General features: G+C 37.1%; 1 protein-coding gene across 5 annotated transcripts in view; it reads left to right on the forward strand.

The window, feature by feature from the left end:
* The window catches only part of FHL5 (four and a half LIM domains 5), a 43,392-nt gene extending 28,923 nt beyond the window's left edge, over positions 1-14,469 (forward strand). For all 5 annotated transcript variants that reach the window (XM_025444441.3, XM_049092383.1, XM_049092382.1 and 2 more), the window contains 5 exons: positions 2,514-2,684; positions 3,506-3,680; positions 4,645-4,814; positions 9,342-9,528; positions 14,236-14,469. In XM_025444441.3, coding sequence (XP_025300226.1) covers positions 2,526-2,684; positions 3,506-3,680; positions 4,645-4,814; positions 9,342-9,528; positions 14,236-14,399 — 855 coding nt within the window. In that variant the 5' untranslated portion in view covers positions 2,514-2,525 and the 3' untranslated portion in view covers positions 14,400-14,469. The remainder of the gene's footprint in view (positions 1-2,513; positions 2,685-3,505; positions 3,681-4,644; positions 4,815-9,341; positions 9,529-14,235) is intronic.
* The last annotated feature ends 440 nt before the right edge of the window (positions 14,470-14,909 follow it).

The raw sequence follows: 14,909 nt of genomic DNA on the forward strand, positions 1-14,909 counted from the left end.
AAACATTATATGGTCTCATTCATTTGGGGAATATAAAAAATAGTGAAAGGGAATAGAAGGGAAGGGAGAAGAAATGTGTGGGAAATATCAGAAAGGGAGACAGAACATGAAGACTCCTAACTCTGGGAAACGAACCAGGGGTGGTGGAAGGGGAGGAGGGCGGGGGTGGGGGCGAATGGGTGACGGACACTAAGGGGGGCACTTGACAGGATGAGCACTGGGTGTTATTCTGTATGTTGGTAAATTGAACACCAATAAAAAATAAATTTATTTAAAAAAAAAGAATGAGGTTAGGTAAAAAATGATCTGATTAGAGAAATTCTTTTGCTTCTCCTGCCTGCCCCTACCTTATTTAGAACTGCTTGTATTAAAAGTCCAAATAATAAATAAATAAATAAATAAATAAATAAATAAATAAATAAATAAATTTTTAGACAAGTATTTCTATTTATTGATATATATTTTGGTATCAATAGTTATATATTTATAAGATAAATATTTATTCATATATTCAGATTTTAGATATTTAGATTCCTGACCTGACCACCAAATGAGATATAGGTATTGTAATGTTGTGTTTAAAGTGCTGAAATACTACCAGTTTTGTAATCTCTTCAGTTGCGTCTTCATTTTATAGGATACTAAAAGCCTCACAAAATGGAAGTAGGATGCTATTATATACATCTAACACCAAATAAGTTCTAATAATGAAAATGGCATTTTCTATACTAAATGATGAAAGTTAAAGGTGTATTTCACTATTAAGAGACAAATGCATGATCACTGTAAATGTGAACAAAACTCACATTTTAAAATCTTCCAAGGGAAACAGATCTATTTTCCTCCTGTTTCCAAGCCCTCAATAACTCTTTGAGTGTGTTTGTATTCACTTGAAAGGGACATTTCTGTGGAATTAATCAAATAGGGAATTCAATGTTCCTTGCAGATAATTTTGGCATGTTCCATTGGGAACTTTCTACTATGAATTTTCATCTTTCCTGGGAAAAAAAACCCACATGTTCCAAATCTCCAGCCTTTTCTCTGTTAGTGAAGAACAATATAGCAAAACTGCTACATACAGAATTAATGACAATATATAGTCAGCAAGACAGTCTGCTGGAAACATCATTAAAATAGTGATCCCTGGGTGGCTCAGTGGTTCAGCACCGCCTTCAGCCCAGGGCGTGATCCTGGAGTCCCGAGATGGAGTCCCACATTGGGCTCCCTGCATGGAACCTGCTTCTCCCTCGACCTATGTCTCTGCCTCTCTCTCTCTCTCTGTGTCTCTCATGAATAAATAAATAAATCTTTAAAAAAATAAAATAAAGGAAGACAAAATTGTATGGGAATACAATTTGAATGCACTAAATAAAAACTAGCATTAAAAATGCTGTAAAAAGCATTACAATAACTACTTGATTTTTTGATTTTGCTAAAATTAAAAAAAAAATCCTGAGGTAAAGAATTAGAAAATATTCATAGTTCCTGATATATCCCAGTAAACCCAGAGATAACAAATCTCATTTTCCAAGAAAATCAGTGATAGTGCTTTTGATGACAATGAAAAACTTATGTTCAATGCCTAATTAAACCTTTTAAAATCCATATGTTCTGTTTTTTAATGGTTTTCTTATCCTTGCCTTGGCTTTCTGTTTCTTATCAGCTTTTCATTCAGCAAGATACTCCTGCTATTAACCATACTATATACATTTTAGTTTAATCCCAAAGCCCAAAGCAGCACAGAGCTCTTTTTTACCACTGATGGTTTCCACGCACTTCCATATCTGGGCAATTGCTCAACAGCAACTTGGACTAAATCCTACCTGCTAAGGAGTTTTATTTGGCCAGTTTAGCGTGGGCCATCTAAATGGAGATGCCCAGGAGGCAAGGATAGCTTTAGCCACAGATTTGGGAGTCCACAGCATATTTGGGGAGATTGAAGCCAGAAGTAAAGACAATGTCCCAAAAGAGAGTATATACTACAGGAAGATCTTGGGACTAATGTGCCAAACCCTCATTAGATGCCCAGTAAAGATCTGAGAAATAAAAGAATAGCCTAAAAGATTACAATGTACTTGATTATTAACTTCCATCTCAGACTGCTGTGATTTCCAAGGAACTCTGCCTCCAGAACTCTCCAGCAAGTTAGTAAGTGATGACAGTTAGTGAAAGACCTATCAACAGTTCATATTTATATCCTTGAGGTGAAACCATCCTCTTTCAACACATACCACATCTTCATTGAAGTTCACATCAGTGAATGATGAATACAAGATGTTTTTCACAATCTGGCTGCTGGCTTAATACATTTTGTTAGCAAAACACACAGGAACTGCCAAAATGGGAGAGTAGCCTTTCCTAAATCACCCTGAATGTCACCATGACTACAGCATATTTTCCTAATTTGGTGGTTTTTTGCTTAAGATATAAATTCATTCAAATGCTTGACTCCTTCATAATTTATCTTATAAAAAAATTGCTTTCATGTACATGAATCATTTTCTTATTCACAGGACTGAACCACAATGACAACTGCTCGATTTGATTGTCAATACTGCACAGCATCACTTCTTGGGAAGAAGTATGTACTAAAGAATGACAATCCATATTGTGTTTCATGTTACGATCGTATCTTTTCTAACTATTGTGAGGAGTGCAAAGAACCAATCGAGTCAGATTCCAAGGTAGGTCTTTCTTCAATTTACTGCATGCAAACAAACAGACGAATGCTTTGGAATGCCTCATTTTCTTCAATATTAACTGTTAATACTGAATTGCTCTACTACTAGATATAAGCATCTTTCAGTTACCATTTGTATCCAGGTACTGAGTTTAGCACTCCAAAATATAACAAATACTTTAATCCTCACAATGGTTTTTTAAGATGCTAAAGATTAAAGAGGTTACATTATTTGCCCAAAGTCACACAGCTAAAATGTTGGTTTATCTCTGGAATGACATGAGCATAAATAAATGTATAAATAATTGGAAGGGTAGAGATTCAAAAGCCTATATTTTCCGGCTTCAGATTAGGCTCATCTCCACTAAGTGCACTGTGCCTTCATACAGCCCATTCCTCTCACAATGCACATTATTGTACTTTTTTCTTTTTCTTTTTTGTCTTTGTCTTGTGGTGTTGAGATTTTGTTTACTCTTAAACAAGGATAGGATATTACAACCTAAAAATAAAAATCACTCCCATGGGAAAAAAAAAACACTCTTATAGTTTATAAGAGGAAGCAAGAAGTAATTTGAAGAAACAGGAAAGAGTTTATTTTCCATCTGCCTTTAGTGGCCAACTAAGGAGGCCCCTAGGCTCTAGCTCTTAACTGCCCCAGAGAGTATCCTCTCCATGGGTAATAGTATCAATGACAACTTTCCCTCAAGCTACTAACACACACACACACTACTGACACCAGAGTCCAAGGAGTGTTCAGTTTTGTTTGATAAAATGGCCTATTTTGTCACTAGCACATTTAATTAACTCATATTTTCTGTCTCAAAGGATCTTTGTTACAAAGGCCGACACTGGCATGAAGGATGCTTCAACTGCGCCAAATGCAATCACTCTTTGGTGGAAAAGCCTTTTGCTGCCAAGGATGAGCGCCTGCTGTGCTCGGAGTGTTATTCTAATGAGTGCTCCTCCAAGTGCTTCCACTGCAAGAAGACCATCATGCCTGGTAAGATCCCAAGGGAGTTCCAGTCTCTAACTGAAACTGCAACACTTTGAATTACACCCAAGCACAGGAAGAGTATAGTAGCTAGGAAAACCCTACTTCCGAGAAAGACATCTGTCTTGCTATCTCTTTATTTCATTTTGTGTATTTTAGAAATAAAAGGATCATTCTTTCCGGGTAATTATTCTGTATAGGTAAATTACAGTGTTCTATGTATTTTCATGAAGTCAATTTATAGAGACATTTTCAACCACAATCTGAGCCATAGAATAAATATAAAATCTAAACCAATAACACTAACACTGCATTAAACACCCTGTCCTAGGCATAAACAATGGCATCAGGAAGCATAATCCATCACAGGAGAATGGGGCCAACCATCATTTTGTAGCAGCACAAAAAATGATTTGAGGGCCCCTCATCTTTATTCCTTTTAGGCAAGACAAGGATTCATGTATATCATTATACTTCCAGGCAAGCACTTTCTCTATTTTGATTCTCTTCTAAATCCCTATGGACAGCAACATAAAACACGATTCTCTCTCATTTTCTTATTAAGAATTCAAAGAGTTTCTAGAAGACCATAACTACACAACATCAATCTCAAGAGTTTGTGCCTCAGGCAATCCTAATATCCCAGTACTGATAATTATGGCCCAATCTATCTAAACCACACACAGCCCTTCAGAGTCTCCACTAGTTGTACTTTCAAATCTCAAAATTGTAGCTTACACAGCACAGTTTTCAGTAAAAGAGCGATTCACCATCGTCATGGCTGAACTCTACCTTTCTTTTTTTCAGATAAATGTCTTAGAAGCCAACAAAACACTATTTTTCTGTAAAGGCAATTAAGTTTATCATCTTAATGTTAAAAATATACTTTTTTAAGTAATTTGACATATCTTTACTTAAAATAAGTAAAATGATATTTCATTTGTACTAACAGGTTCTTATCTGGGGGGGACAGGTTCCCGCAAAATGGAATTTAAGGGAAACTACTGGCATGAAACCTGCTTTGTGTGTGAGCATTGCCGACAGCCAATAGGAACTAAACCTTTGATTTCAAAAGATAATGGCAATTATTGTGTGCCATGTTTTGAGAAGGAGTTTGCGCACTACTGCAGCTTTTGTAAGAAGGTAATTATCTAAAAAGGATAAAGCTTGTGGAACCTTCCAGACCATTGCTTTTTAACTTCACTATATATTCAGAATGAACTAATACCGTCATGTCATGTCTGTCTTTAGACATTCATGTTAGTCTTGAATTCCAGCATGTCTAGAAGCACACTACGTGTCACAATGAAGATGGTCACCTATTGTTATCATCATAAAACTCCACCCGGAACATGAATGTAATATTCCAAAAGCTCAAGATATTCCAGTTGTGGTCACTGTTATTACACAAGATTTCATGTATTCTGGCAGAGGGTACATATCTCTTGGTGAAACAAGATATTTCTTAGAAAAGAGTTTTTGATCCTTTTAGTTTCAGAGAAATATGAATTTGTCTCACAGAGTCACTAAGGGAGCCAATTCTAACAGGATATTTAACTTCTCACATTATATCCCAGCAGCACAAATGTCTTCTTGGCTTGAAGCTTTTATTTCTAAAGAGTAAATAAGTAGATCAAGAGAGTGGCAAGATCATTAGGGAAATTCATTAGATAGAGAACTAAGGGCAGCAGGTGGTTTGGTTCCAGTTCCAAAGCATCATTTAGGACCTTTTGACTTGGATACCCATTCAAAACATATCTTCCAATAAGAAAAACATCATGCTTTCAAGTAAACTTTGTCCAATTCTTTTTTAGCCTTTAAGCTTTTATGTGAAAAAGTCCCTCATTTCTATCACCTTGATAAAAACCTGTCTGTATTTCATAAAATATATATTGATGTGCTTGAAAAAAATCCTTGACCCATGAGGCATCATACAGTTTAAAATAACACTATAAATTGTGATGGGAAAGCAGTCATGTCTAAACATTTTTGATCTATGGGCTGCCTTGGCAGATCTCAAGACCATTTGTATAATTGCATCTGGACAGCTAGACATCTCACCCCCACTTTCTATGGGAGTGCATGTGCACCGCAATTTTCTACTTGTATTGAAAATACTAGGACTGCATTTGCAGAGGCATCAATAAAACTCCAGTCATAATGATTAGATCATACTATAATGATGGCTGAAATTACAATTGATAGTAACCATCAATTGATGGTTTTATTTTATTTTATTGATATAAAACCATCTTATACCCAGAGACTTCCATTATTCAACCAGAAACACTGACTTAGGAAATGAATTCAAGCAACCCTCAGATCCTATGACACTGCAATATATGAAACTCAAAAAAAGGGACACCTAGGTGTCTCAATGATTGAGTGCCTGCCTTCCACTCAGGGCATGATCCTGAGATCCTGGGATCAAGTTCCACATCAGGCTCCCTGCAGGTAGCCTGCTTCTCCCTTTGCCTATGTCTCTGCCTTTCTCTGTGTGTCTCTCATGAATAAATAAATAAAATATATTTTAAAAAGAAACTCAGAAGAATTGCCAGCATTAATGACATGTGATTGATTGATTTTTTGAGAAAGAGAGAGAGAAAGCACACACAGTGGCGGGGGGGGGGGGGGGGGGGCGGGGAGAGGGAGAGGGAGAGAGACAATCTTAAGCAGGCTCCACACCCAACATGGAGCTATATCACAGGGTTCAATCCCACAATCCTGAGAACATGACCTGAGCTGAAATCAAGAGTCAGATGCTCAACTGACTGAGCCACCCATGCATGATGACATACATTTTAGAAAGAGATGCTGGAAATAAAGTGGTATATTTATCTCACTGTTTTGTGGGACAGCCAAGTTGGCCATGTTCAGATTGTGTCTCTTAAAGATAAGGTAAAATATTAACGAGACATTGGAATTATCTTACAATCATTTATTGGGCATACAATATAAAGTTTCTGTCAATGCTATAAAGATTTGAGAAGGGGAATTTCTCTAGTACATCCATGCTAAGCACTATTTGAAGCCAAAGCACTGGCATTTCCCAAGTTATAGGAGCCTGTCCTATATTTAGGATGATTTGTAGTCATCAAAACTTTGTGAAATATTTATATTGGGTAGTAGACAGATCACAACATGCCAGATTATTTCTATTTAATTTTTAAAACCACAAGTCATTTAAGGAAAGCTGGATATAAATGTTCTGATCCAAATGATCCAAGCCGAAGAAAAACAATGTTTCAACTCAAACCAAAGACCAAATAAAACAAACAAAATAGGCAAAAAAAATAAAAAAATAAAAAAATAAAAAAATAAATTGGACAACCAGACCCTTAGAACTTTTTTCAAACATTTTTATTTTGTGAAACTATAACTTCTTTTCTAGGATGCCAGGGTGGCTCAGCTATTTAAAGGGCCAACTCTTGATTCTGACTCAGGTCATGATCTCAGGACCCTGAGATCAAACCCCACATTGTGCTCCTTGCTGGGCATGGAGCCTGCTTGGGATTCTCTCCCCCTCCCTCTTGCCACCCTCCCAAATAAATAAATAAATAAATAAATATCAACCAATAAATAAAACCTACTTTCTACCAAAAACAAGTATTCCCAAACTACAAGTGCTCTGAAGTCAACCTCCTTGAAGTTCAAATAGAGTGTTCTCTGATTCATCAGCTATGGTCTACTAAGCACAAAACCAATGCTGCCTCCACTTTGCCAGAGAAGAAACTTGATCCAAATCCTGGAATCAACCAATGGCAAAAACCACGTCTAGATATTTGACTTCATCCTAGCCTGCGTGCCTCTTCAGAAGGAACATAATCATAAGCAAACTATTTTTAATGTTCCAGAGTTTTTTCTCCCTAATTAAACAGTCTTTGGTATATATATCAAGTTTTATTTTGCTGTGAATACATTTTTCAAGTTTGGAATCTTTTAAGCATTGCCTGCTAATAATTTGACCCAACAAATCAAAGGAATCTGGAATTCTGCTGTGCCTGCAGTGAGGCATTTGAAATCAGTAGGGGGTATTTTAAATTGCTTTAGTTCACATACACCATTATGTTTCCCATTTACTTATTTAGAATAGTATACATTTTTTTCCTTTAGGAAAAATAACTTTTCTATCAAATATCTTTAATTTTTAAGATATTTGTTGTAAGATTCAAAAATATCTTTAGAATAATCTCTTCAAAAGCATGTATCATAGACAACATTTTTTTTAACTCTTCAGCAATAAGATGGCTTAGAAGAGGCTCTATATTTTCTATATCCAGTTAATACAGAGATTACAGGAATCGCCTCAGATAGTATATCAACACATTCCAGATGCCACAGCTACTCCAGGAGCTCAACAGCCATGGGTTTGAAAGATACTATGATTTAAGAATGGCTACCCAAGAATAGGTGTCCAATATTTATCCCTCTGATTCTTTTTTAAGATTTTTAATTAATTTATTCATGAGAGACACATAGAGAGAGGCAGAGACATAGGCAGAGGGAGAAGCAGAGCTCTCCATGAGGAGCCTGATGCAGGACTCAATCCCAGGACCCCAGGATCACGATCTGAGCCAAAGGCACATGCTCAACCACTGAGCCACCTGGGCATCCTTTACCCTCTGATTCCATATAAAGATGCATCGGCTTTTTAAAAAGTACAACCCATGGATTAAACTGGTTTAGAAAAAAAAATATGTAATGGAGGAATAATAAGCATCTCTGACAAAACCCCAGCATATCACACATTAACCATTAAGGTTCAACAATGCAAGCTGTTCTTATTGCTTAGTTCTAAAGCTGAAAACTCACACAGTTGCCAGGGCACCACATTTGTGCTAGACACAATACTGGAATTGCTGTACCGATGTTTCTCTTCTTGGTGTTTGTTCATTCAACAAGGACTTAGCAGCTGTTTGTTAGTGAAAAGTAACTGCACCTCAGTATTATAGTTTTACTGGCTAAGCACACAGGCCACGGAGTCAGACTGTGTAGGTTTGCATGCTTGTTCTGTGTCACCTGGCAAGTGACCTGACCACTCTGACACTTGGTTCTGCATCTCTTTAAGGGGAAAAGATAATCGCCCTGGCTGTGTCAGATGTTAAGAACAAAACAAGAGGTCATCCCTTTTAGCACAGCGCTGAAGACTGAAAGCTCACTTCAGAAATATTAGTCATTATTGGTGGATGTTGGTGCTTACCAATTCCATTCAAGGCTGCTATGGCTGGAATACAGCTTTTAGGGGAAAGTGTTTTTTTTTTTCAGCATGTCTAAACGTTAGATATGGAAATAAGAACCTGATATAGAAAAGTTCTTAGTGCTCATGGCAGATCTTTGAAGCCCAACAAGAAAGTTAGAGAAAGAGGAGAAAAGGAATCAAGGGTCAGCTGATTTTTTTTCATTTTTCATTTTTTCATTTTTTTCTTTTTCCTGAGTCCGTTATGGCCCTGATCTTTTCTATTTCACTGTAGGAAAAAAATTAGGATATTTCTTGCTAGTTCCCTTTAATCCCTATAGCCTTTGGCTTCTCATATTGATTCCAAAAAATCACAGGGAAAGGACATCCTGACACAAGGATGTCCAAAGTACCACTTGTGGACACAGAAGAGGATCACGACAGGTTTGAATCGCAATAGTCATGGTCACTGCCTTTTTGTGATCTTTTGGCAGGTGATAACTTCAGGTGGGATAACGTTTCATGACCAGCCATGGCATAAAGAGTGTTTTCTGTGCAGTGGCTGTAGAAAAGAGCTGTGTGAAGAGGAGTTTATGTCCAGAGATGATTACCCATTCTGTTTGGACTGCTACAACCACCTTTATGCCAAAAAGTGTGCAGCCTGCAACAAACCCATCACTGGTGAGTTCTTTAGTTTAATATGGTCCTATGACGGGGCAGTTATGGCATGTAGATGCTATATAGTTAATTTGGGAAAGAAAGTAAAAAAAAAAAAAGATAATATTTTGAGATCCTCACACAAGGGGACCCACACATAAATATAAATATTAGACCCCTCAAGGAGAGCATAATTAGGAGAGCCATGTTCCGTAGAGGGTAAATAATACTAAACCTAACAGGAATGACTTAAGTAAAGTAATATTTCAGAGAAAGAGAATACGATGAGCTGAGAGATCAGAGAAGAACTTCACGAAGAGGCCTGACATTTAAAGATTTAAGTGGTAGAAAACTACCTATAAATAAAAGTCCTGCTTAATTCCAAACAAGGGCAAAGGGCCCTAAAATAGAAAAGGTTTCAGTTAAATGCAAATATTGTACAAAAATCTGAAGCTATAATAATTAGGCTTGCAGAGGTCAGGAATTAATTAGACTTAATTTTAAGATGCTTCCAACAAGTGTGTCATTCTCTTTTCTCTCTATCCACTTGCAATACATTTTAATTATGAATAGATGAAATAAAACAAGATAGCATTCTGCTGAAGGAACAAAATACATGTGACGTGATTTGAAAATATCACAAATGGGTAAATTGATTCATGTTAAAAAGATTTTCAAGGTAAAATGATGCATTAAATTTTCTTCAGAGATACTTCCAAAGTGCTAATCCTATAGTTAAAAAAAAAAAATGAAGTTGGCATGACCTGAAAAACCCAGCAGCTATTCTTTTAGGCAATTTATAGTCACCTACTTAATAATGCAGCAGAATTGTACTTCTATTCACTATTCCTAGGATTCTTGGACCATATTTCATTTCTAACAGTTCAGTTTATGTAACACAGAATTAAAGATTATTTTATCCTTTTCCTCCTCCTCCATCTTCAAATATATCACAAAATAAAAGTTGAATCTTCTTACATCTTCAAAGAAAGAAAAGAGTTTCACTGCAAAGCCAGCTTAGCAGTTTTCCACTGACCTGCAAGGGGAGGGAGATTGTTACCCAAACAGACAAGGTCCCATTTGTCTGCACGGGACACCATGTTTTTCAGCATCTGACCTGGTCCAGGGCTATGGCTGGTGGGCAGGTGTGCTTTGTTTGGCCTGCATATGTTTGGAAAAAACTAGTGTTATAACCCATCTCTGCAGCCAAAAGCAAATGAAGAGCCTGTCGGGGTGATCAGACTGTCCTCACATTCCCCAGCTGGATTTCTGTCATTGGCTCAGCGGCTGCCCCAGTTCTCTGTACCCCACAGCTTGTCTCCATCCCTCAGCTTTGTTACCTTCCCAGCCCTTGCACTGGATTCCGTTGACAGTCCCATACTATCGGGCTCAAAAGCTTGGGCTCTTAACCACTCTACTCCCCTGCTTCTACACATCTGACAGCTCCTACAATCAAGAGAATAAGCTGCTGTCTACCAGTTTTACTTAGAAAATGGGACTTCCAGAAATGTATCAGTACCAGGAGCTCAAAAAATCTCCTTGGTAAATCTGCAATTACAGCCCAAGGCATGCAGTTGGTTTATTCTAGAACATTTTTCTTGAACTAGCCAGAAAAGAAAAAAAAAGTGCTTTCATGAAGAAATGAGAAAATTCAACAACTCAAAATGGGTTTAAAAACTTCCTGGGTACTCAGGGGACTAATACTGACCTGCAAAGAGCCCATGTGAGCCCTGGATTTGAAGAGTTTCAATTCTGATCCATCACAGATTCACGTATCTAAGGGACACTTTTCTGTTGGGTTGTTTCATGTCAATCACTGAGCCCAGCTTCTTTCAGGTTCAGATGGAAAAAAACTCATTGTCCTGCATGTAACATAAACATGATCAAGAACCACTGACTTGACCCCAAAAAAAATCCAAATACAGGATTATGTATTTAATTTAGAAAAATCAGTTTTTTAAATAATTGTCATAATCTCTTGGCTCTGAGGAGAGACACCTAAGATTAAAATGGCTGTAAAAACTTCCAACTCACTTTGATGGTTTTTTTTTATTTGATTCTTTATATATATGCTTTGCAATAGTATTTCTTTAAAATCAAGCTCTTTGAATTAATGTACCATAGGGAATTCTTATGCTGTTATATGTTTATCTTTTGAAAGTTGCACATTCATGCAAACAATGTGTCACTTTAAAAACTATGTTAGGGTGTTTTCAAAATACTTTTTTTTTTTTTTTAAAGATTTTATTTATTTATTCATGATAGTCACACAGAGAGAGACAGAGAGGCAGAGACACAGGCAGAGGGAGAAGCAGGCTCCATGCACCGGGAGCCCGATGTGGGATTCGATCCCGGGTCTCCAGGATCACGCCCCGGGCCAAAGGCAGGCGCCAAACCGCTGCGCCACCCAGGGATCCCTCAAAATACTTTTTTATATTAACTAAATCTACCCATGAGTCTCAGGTGTGAATTTTTTAAATCCCATCAGAATAAATTTGATTCATTTGAACAAACTCAAGGTATAACAATTTTTTTCTCCTCTAAGATAGGATTAGCCTTTCAAACTTTCTGGGATAGATGAAGCAGCTTGACGTAGTGGGAAGTGCTCTAGACTCAGGAGTAAAGACCTTGGTCTTGCCTCTGTCTCAGACTACTGTGTGACCATGGGTGAAAAACTTACCACTGAGGTCCCCTTTGCCTTACTTGCAAATGAGGAGTTGAACAGCTAACATCTTACATAGCTCCTGCCATTTGTTTATTTTGCGTAAAAGAAATTTCAAATGTTATTTCTTCAGAAAGGAATGCTACTTTTTCTGGTCATGGTCTTTACAAAAGATAAATTCAGACTGAACTTGGGAAAGTTAAGAGCATAGGTTTTGAAGCCAGATGGCCTAGGATTGAATCCCAGATCAGCCAGCTGGCTGATTTGGGCAAGTGATTGAATCTTTCTATTCATCAATTTTTGTCTGCAAAGTAGAGTTGATGATAATATCTACTCATGAAGGTGAGGTGAGAACTATGTAAAGCAGTACGTGGCTTAGAATAGTGACTGACTCCCTTTCGAGTGCTCAACAAATGCTAGCTCTTATTCTACTAAATTCTCAGTGATAAATGAAGCCAAACAAAACCGGTGCCCAAGATAGGTTTCCCAGGGGACTTTCTTAATGCAAATGACCCTCATGACCTGAGGGAATAAATGTATCCAAAATTGAAATAATTTATAAACATCTCACATGTTGACTCTGCCTTTTTAAAATTCCTACTACCAGGTGCTTCTTTTTCTCTCTTCTTTGTAAAATTCTAGAAAATATTTTTATATTTACCACTTTTACAGGCATACTAATAAAATTAAGAAAAACTCATGAGCATCAAAATGCAAGAGGTGTAATAATTAGTTTTATGAACAGAGATAATTCATGCATATATAGAACATGATTCTTGCAGTTGGCTTATTAATGTTTTGAATAACATTCAGGGAATTAACTGGTTTATTATTGATTTATTAGCAAGTAATGATGATAGCATCACAAATAAGCAAGCTATACATTTAATCAAAGGAAGTAAAGAAATTTGACGTACATTTATCTATAAACCAGTAAATTATATGTAAAGACATCAAATAACATTTCTAGAATGGAAGTAAATGTTCATTATCATATTTATGGAGCTTTTATCGAAAAGAATGCTTATTCACCTTTTTTGCTTCCTCAAATGGAGTATTTGAGTATTATATGTGGTTTTGAGGAGTTGAAAAGGAGAAAAGGTGTAGGGATGGGATGCCTTGGGTCTTTATTTGCCAAGCTCTTTCTAAGTGATCATGGTGCCACGAATTTCCCATGGTTTGCTCATTACTCACAGAGTGGGGCTAACATAGTTCAAGTCCTCAAAATCAATTTCTTAAACTATAGCTTGGATGCATATTAGGAATAGAGAAAGAGATTCTCACTGAAGACTCAAATTCTGCTACCTTTCTTCAAAATGTTATGGCTCAAGTGAAGCCCAAGCGGAAGTGGTAGAGGCTGACAAGGCACTTGGCAGAGACTAGTTACTGGATAGCATGGCCTCAGTGGCCAGAATGATCAGATTCACAGGTCTTTGTTGCAAGTCTAGGCTGAGGTTGTCTTTGGGCAAGGTAATAAGGTCATCCTGTTAGGCTAGCTACATAACGGTCAGAATGAAATTTTCTATTGGAGTGTTTGGAAATTGTGTCCCAAACCACAGTATGACCAGAGAACTTTATCTTAAGTAAAACTAAACAGAAATAGAGGAAAGAGAACTCAAAGTCATTAAAACATCAGAAAGCAGGCTAGGAAGTATACATTTATTTTATTGTATCTTAATTTTGGTTGTAGGAAAACGGTTACAAAAAGAGAAAGAAGATATTCATACTTAGATATCCCTGACTGAAATCTATGCCCTCTGCCCACAGCATTATACTGTACTTCTTTATCTGCCTTAGGCAATTTTTATCTGTTTGTATATTTAGATTCTTACCTACTTTTGTAGAAAGTAGGAAAAATTTGGGAATCAGGTTGGATCTCATCGGAGGAACTTCCTCTGGTGACATTCCCAGTTGGACACAGGAACATGGGAGGCCACATTCCTTCTTAGGTTCCTTGCCTCTGTGTAGTCTTGCTCACTGCTGTTATCAACAGTTCCTAGAAGAGTACCTGATAGAATGCTTAATCTATTCATTTGGAAGAATATTCTTTGCCCCCAATTCCTTTACAGGTCTCAGAGGTGCCAAGTTTATCTGCTTTCAAGACCGCCAGTGGCACAGCGAATGCTTTAACTGTGGGAAGTGCTCAGTCTCCTTGGTGGGGGAAGGCTTCCTGACCCAGAACAAGGAAATCTTCTGCCGCAAGTGTGGTTCTGGATTGGACACCGACATCTAGAGGAAGACGATCTTTCCTCACCTGAAATCCACTCTGGTTTTGTTCACACTAAATCCAGAACTTGCTTGAAGTAGTGTTTCTGAAATAAGTTTTAGCAAATATTAATGTAGAGTTTATAGCAGAAGGATTTTTGCACACATTCTGATTCAACTGTATCATAAGAGCTCAGAAAAAGCACAGTCTAAAAGAATTGAGTGTATCCTAACTCACAAGGCATCTCTCCTTGCAAAATACTGCACTCTGCTGTTAAAAACATAGGAAAATATCGCTTTAGTCTAATCAAACATATAACCTATACCTAGAAGTCATGGATGTTATTACCAAAGACTGATGTTTTTCAAAACTGCACAGAAGAAAAGGAAAGTAAGGGACTAAATTGACAGTCACATGTGAAGCTAGTTTGCATTCCTCACTAGGTAGTTATATATAATGAGATAGACTAGCTATTTGTGGTAGAAGAACAAAATGGGTCAGGGAAAACTGATTAGTAATCACCCTATTCGAGAATTC

Source organism: Canis lupus, chromosome 12 (assembly GCF_003254725.2).
Source record: "Canis lupus dingo isolate Sandy chromosome 12, ASM325472v2, whole genome shotgun sequence".
Taxonomy (NCBI): domain Eukaryota; kingdom Metazoa; phylum Chordata; class Mammalia; order Carnivora; family Canidae; genus Canis; species Canis lupus.